The sequence below is a fragment of the Ipomoea triloba genome, chromosome 11 (assembly GCF_003576645.1).
Source record: "Ipomoea triloba cultivar NCNSP0323 chromosome 11, ASM357664v1".
Taxonomy (NCBI): domain Eukaryota; kingdom Viridiplantae; phylum Streptophyta; class Magnoliopsida; order Solanales; family Convolvulaceae; genus Ipomoea; species Ipomoea triloba.
The window spans coordinates 8,318,199-8,324,496 of NC_044926.1; the positions used below are offsets into that span (position 1 = coordinate 8,318,199).

Below are 6,298 nucleotides of genomic sequence, written 5' to 3' on the forward strand. Positions count from 1 at the left end.
ATAAACAAAGTTAACGTCACCCATCTGTATAGGATTGAAACCAAAACTTCTAGAGATTTGTAAGGGACACATTTGCAACAGGTGATAACTAGAGGATTAAATTTGGAAAACACCATAAGTGAGGGGTTGAAAGAGTAAATAATCAAAATTATATTTTGTAATTACAACTACTACTATTTAGGATGATTCGAGTATAATGATTTTGTTATATTTAGTCTTAAACTTTTTAATTGATCATCGGTGGTCTTTCAATTTTCAAATTGTTATTATCTGTGATCTAAGTTAATCACCATGGTTCTTCAATTTTTAAAATTTAATCAGTTATGATCCTCATCAGTAATCAATTAAAAAGTTTAAAATTAAGAGTGACAAAATTATTATACTCGGGCGACTCATATGGTGTTATCTCTTTGTAATTAATATTGTTTTTTTAATCTAATAGAATAACTATTTGCGCCTGCTTTTGCTACCTCAGCGGCTCAGCCTGAGATAACAATAATCAAAACACTACAATCAATCATCTTCCCCTCAAACCCGATCCCACATTTACTAAATTCCAGATCCTCTATCTCTCTCTCCCTCTCCTTTCCCTCCCTCTTCTCTCTCTCTCGCCCTCTCCTTTCCCTCCCTCTCTCGCTCGCTTGCATTTCTATCCGGAGCGAAACCAGTCTCGGCATTGGCGGGTAAGTTTTTCTCTTTCACTCCTACTTCGATTCAAATTTTCTGATAGTCGTTTGGCTATTTGAGTTTCAATCTCTTATCATGATATTTGGTTGTTATTCGAGAAGGTTTCTGTCTGTTTTGATTCATATTCAACACCAGAGATATGTGATTCTGTATAATTACTAAGCGCGTAGTTGAACATGTTTTTATTTTTTATTTTTTATTTTTTAGATATTCAAATTTTAACTAATTCAATCGTTTGTTTGGTATATTGTATTGTATATAACCTATATACAGGTATATATGTATGAGTGTATGTACGTTCGTATGTGTATGTGTTTTTGTGTGTGTATTTCGATCATTTGATTGAATTTTTATCCAAAACCATATACTGGCTTTAGTGCATATCATTACGTATGATGGTTCAAAAGGTTCAGAAATTCAAAGACAGTTTGTTGCCTTGTAGAGATAATGGGATATGAGTATCTTATCTCAATTTCACAATGTCTGTATGTGTTCAATCATAGGTTGTGTTCTTTGAAAGTTATTTTGTTTTCCCTCATAATTGCTGTATGGATGTCTTATCTCCTAAACGAGTGAAATCTCTGGCATGTGGCATAATTAAGGGAATGAAATTTAACATGTTTTTGTGGCGCATGTTGAATGTATGAGTGCCTTATCTACCTAATTGTGTTTTTAGTATTCTATATGTGTTAGATGTATGCTGAACTTACTTTATTTCATCATATGAATTACTCATGAAAATATGAAAAATGCTTGATATGTGTTTTCAGCGGAAAATGGGAATATATCTAAGCAGTCCTAAAACTGATAAGCTTTTGGAGGATGGTGAGAATGACAAACTAAAATTTGGCTTGGCTTCAATGCAAGGATGGCGTGCATCAATGGAAGATGCTGTAAGTGCTAGACTTTTCTAGCCATAAAGATGCTGCTGTGTTGACCTTTACACAATTTGAATCTTGTAACTGATATGTTTCAGCCAGTATTGTGTTCAAATACCATAAAAATTTGAGGATTCGATTTTCTAAAAGATGGAAAATGAGATTCAGACTGCTTATTTTAGATATTCTGCAGCATGCAGCCTATCCAAATCTGGACGCTTCCACTGCTTTCTTTGGTGTTTATGATGGCCATGGGGGTAAGGATACTATTTTATTGCACATTATACTAAATGCCTTTTCAGCTGTTTCTTTTTCTTTTTTTTTTTTCCTGACAAAATATTTAGCTATGTTTATTTTAAAAACTTGATCACTTATCTCTCAAAAAAAAATGTTTTTCCCTTTATGAAACAGTACAATTTTTTTTTCCTTTTGAATTTCAAATTATATATTGTTAGGGATGAGCTTGTGTTTTTTACCCACACTATTTACTCTTGAGGAATAGCTTGTTTCTGATTGCTGTAACTTTGATAACAAAAATCTGGAGGTAATGCTAATGCATTCCCAACTATTCAAAATAGGTTCTAGTTATTTTCTTATTCACTAATAGTAATAGGTGTCAATAACTATTATGAATGTGTGTCTAAATTACTGCCTTCTAACCGAAATAATCTCTAGCTTGTATTATAGTTTGAAATCAATTATTCAAGTGTAGTTGTTTCACCTGGGCTTTTCTTAGGTTTTGTTTTCTAGTCACTTTTATTTCCCTTCTAAAGCTTTTCATGTTGTAGGTGATGAAGTTGCTAAATTTTGTGCAAAGTATCTTCATCAGCAGTTTCTCAGACATGAAGCATATTCTGCCGGGGAGTTAAGCACCTCAATTCAGAAATCATTTCTCAGGTTATTCTGCTTCTTTAATTCTCTTTCATCATTCAACTTTTTTGCTGGCACCACATTGTTATCATAGCCCAAGCTTGTCAAGGCAACAGGAAGGTGCCATTTTCCTGTAAGTTATAGTTTCTCATCAGCCAAGGATTCTGTACCAGACTCTACCTTTATCCTAGCTACATGGCAATATGGGTTCAAACTGTAGGGATGACTGGTAAAGTCTAATTCACATTGCTTTAATTAAATATAATGTTATCTTACAAAACTATGAAATTTGTGGAAGACCTACAGTTTGTTACTTATTTCTGGTAAAAAAGAAAACTTCATTTGTTTACTTTTAGGAGATTAGTCTTCACACTCAAAAATGTGTTCTTTGTGGCAATGATTGCCTTAGTAAAATCTTGGTTAGAAGTTACCTTAACAAAAGTATGGTCATAGTCTTAATTGAACTTGCCTTTGTTTGTGATTTGTAGCTAAGCCAAGGTACATATTAATCTTCAGATCTTTTTTCTCCAATAGAGATGCACTGAAGTTTCTTGTTTATAAGAAAATGTTAAAAATTAAAAAATGAAGATAAGAGAGTGGAAAGGCTCAGTTTACTGAGGGCAATGAGTCCTTTGCCAAAAAAAAAAGAAGAAGAAATAAGAGAAAAATAGCTAAAAAGAAGGATCCAATCCCCCTTGCATCCAAAGAACCAGTCCTAAGACTATTTTGGTAAGCCTACAATGATGCCCAGAAAAGTCATTCTATTGATCTATTCCCAAAGAGATGCAGAAAATACCTAAATATACTCCATATTATGATTTTAACTTATATCTACTAATGAAACAGAATGGATGAACTGATGCGTAGTATAGGAAGTCGGAAAGAATTAGCGAGTTTGACTGACAGTGACAAAGTTAAAGATGTGGTTGAAGGCTTATGGTCCCCTAGGAGCAGTGAAAATAAGGGTAAAACCACTGATTGGCCTTCTAAGGAGGTAATATTTCCAACTTTTCTGTTGTTTGTCTCCATGTGCTAAGATTTTATCATATTACTAGTTGCATTGTGCAACCATTTTTTCTGATGTTAGAGATATGCATTCCCTGGTGCTAAAAGTGAGCTATTTTGATACTTCCTGCCTTTATTTACAACTTAGCCAGTACTGCAATGAATGTTACATGGAATATGTAGACAATAAGTATCCTTTTACCTGATTAATTTTTTGGGTTTGAGCCTTCCTCTTGAACATCAATAGACAACTGATTTTATTTTTTCTTCAGCAATTGTTCGGCATCATGACCCCTTTTCTCCCTTTGTGTGGCTTAGTATTGATAATATGTATTAAATATCTTTTTTTTTTTTAAATATATATATATATATATATACTTAGTTTGTTTGTAAGTTAAAGGGTTATTGTATGTTGACTTGAATATAGGAAGGTCTCTCTGATTACAATGGGCCAACTTCAGGTTGCACCGCCTGCGTTGCCATTATTCAAAACAATCAACTTCTTGTTGCAAATGCAGGTGACTCTCGTTGTGTCCTATCCAGGAAGGGTCAGGTAAAGTTTACTTTACTTAAGATCTTTCTAGGATTATTCATAAATTTTGCCAACAGATTAGCGGTTTGGAAGTATTGGTTTTTATGTTTAGCTTGTAAAGATCACTAGTTCTTCCAAGCTTGCATCATAATGATGTCATGTATTGGCACTTTGGAATGAATATTCTACATTTCTACTGCTTGATTTCATATTAAAAGTGTGGAATGATCTCTCTACGAAAGTGTGTGAATTTTGAAAATTTTTGCAGGCTCATGATTTGTCAAGAGATCACAAGCCTGACCTTGAAGTTGAAAAGGACAGGATACTGAAAGCTGGTGGTTATATTCAGTGTGGACGGGTCAATGGGAGTTTGAATTTGGCAAGAGCAATAGGTATTAATGTTTATATTACATACAAAGTATTTTGAATAATGTATTAGTTTCTCCTGGTGGTTATAATGGTTTTTACTGATTTCAGGGGACATGGAACTGAAACAGAACAAAACCTTGCCTGCAGAAAGACAGATAGTGACTGCTAATCCTGACATTAAAACTGTAAGTTCTTTAAATGTTTATATTTAAGACAGCTCAATAGCCTATTTAATTTATCTTGATTTAACTGGTCTTTATGGTTGACCTCTTGCTATTTCCATATGGGTATTATTAATCTAATATGGATTTCTTCTCCTTTTCCTTCATTATTTCTTTAACTAGGTCGAGCTTTGTGCTGATGATGATTTCCTTGTTCTAGCATGCGATGGGATATGGTATGTCCTGCTTTGTTTGAAGTTTTGACGTTTGGTTTATCTTCTCAATAATAATAAGATGAACCAAGTTTTCATTTTAAAATAAGCTTTGGTAGTGGGTGAATACAAGTTACAAGCCTATGTTCCATGCAGAACTATATACACTGCTCCTAGTTATATTTTGCTTATTGAGAACCTCGTATACTAATGTTTTTCAGCAACCTGAAAGCACTGCTCTGAAGAGTTTCTGTCACTATTGAAAAAACAATTCAATTTAGTAAATGGAATCAAAGTGCTTACAGTATCCAAGATGTGTCCTGTGAATACCTGCTCATGCTTTTCTACCATCTGAATATATTTATTTATTAAAAAGAAGCATCCTTGTTACTAAATATTGGCTCATTTTTGCATTTACGTGCATATTGAGAAATCCACTTTTCCAATTTTCACATCTATTTTTTCTTCTTTTGCTAGGGATTGCATGTCAAGCCAGCAACTCGTGGACTTCGTCAAGGACAACTTAAACAATGCAAGTCCTTGGTGCTAGATTTGACTCATTTTTTATAACCTCAAGTCCTTGGTGCTAGATTTGACTCATTTTTTATAAATACAGTTGAAAAATATACATAAATCCACTGTAAATTTTTTTTTTTTTTGCAGGAAAACAAGCTTTCAGTGGTATGCCAAAAGGTTCTTGATAGGTGTTTGGCACCATCATCTGGCGGAGAAGGATGTGACAACATGACGATGATCTTGGTTCAGTTCAAGAAAAATCTGGAACGGGATGCCCCCACCAGCACCAAGGAACAGCCTACACCCTCTAATAAGCAATCTGAATCTAGCCTTGGTGCAGCAGGAGAATCTGGTTCTAACTAATGCCAAAACTTTTAGCTTTATTTGTTTGTGATTTTCCTTGTGAAAGAACTCAATGGTTAAAAAGAAATTGACGATTTGAAAATTTTCTTGTAAAGTTTTTGATATTCTGACGTATAAATAGAGCATACTTTAGCTATGTATTGTATATATGTTTTTACTTGTTGATATTCATTCAACTCTATAGTCTATATCACCTGTGAATTGACATAAAATTGAAGTCAGATTTAAAATCCATAATTTGTAAGGTATAGAACTTAAGTTATGAAGATCTTTTGCACTGAATAGTCAATAGATGTAGATGTGAATGGGGGTTCTGGACTTCTAACTGCTAATATCTGGATTTGGAAAGTGAGATTTGTGTCATCTATTTGCATAGAGGATTCTTTATAATTGGTGGAGCTAGAAGTAGAAGCTTTAAAGAGTTAAAAGCTTTTAATATCGACGTCTATTCTTGAAAGCAACAACAGTTCCTTATTTCTCTCTTCCATTTAATTGTGCAATATCCATACATAGATGATAGCTATCTCTTCCCCCAGTTCAAAATATCAATGATCGAAGTCAAGTTGATAAGAGTATGATTGGAAGGCATCTTTGAATAAAATAATAAATATTTGCAAATAATTTTTCTGAATGAATTATATAAAAGCGGTGTTTGGTAAATATTTGTTAGTTGATTGGGTTAGTGGTTTGATTAGGTGATAGCAT

General features: G+C 33.5%; 1 protein-coding gene across 2 annotated transcripts; it reads left to right on the top strand.

The window, feature by feature from the left end:
- Window positions 1-515: 515 nt before the first annotated feature.
- LOC115997160 (probable protein phosphatase 2C 11) lies at window positions 516-5,752 on the top strand. 2 transcript variants are annotated; one of them, XM_031236666.1, is made up of 11 exons: window positions 516-683; window positions 1,458-1,580; window positions 1,759-1,822; window positions 2,354-2,462; window positions 3,282-3,429; window positions 3,868-3,993; window positions 4,241-4,364; window positions 4,450-4,526; window positions 4,686-4,738; window positions 5,192-5,257; window positions 5,298-5,380. In XM_031236666.1, exons 2-11 carry the CDS (start codon window positions 1,464-1,466, stop codon window positions 5,302-5,304), a joined length of 891 nt encoding a protein of 296 aa, XP_031092526.1. In that variant the 5' UTR covers window positions 516-683; window positions 1,458-1,463; the 3' UTR covers window positions 5,305-5,380. The 2 variants fall into 2 exon arrangements, with proteins under 2 accessions (XP_031092526.1, XP_031092525.1); XM_031236665.1 differs by having other exon boundaries at window positions 517-683; window positions 5,192-5,246; window positions 5,378-5,752.
- The last annotated feature ends 546 nt before the right edge of the window (window positions 5,753-6,298 follow it).

Excerpts from the sequence above, each read along its gene's own strand:
- LOC115997160 (XM_031236665.1), top strand. The coding sequence starts at position 1,464 with ATGGGAATATATCTAAGCAGTCCTAAAACTGATAAGCTTTTGGAGGAT. Across the intron at positions 4,527-4,685 it reads CTAATCCTGACATTAAAACT|GTCGAGCTTTGTGCTGATGA; the intron begins GTAAGTTCTTTA and ends TTCTTTAACTAG. Across the intron at positions 4,739-5,191 it reads CTAGCATGCGATGGGATATG|GGATTGCATGTCAAGCCAGC; the intron begins GTATGTCCTGCT and ends TTCTTTTGCTAG.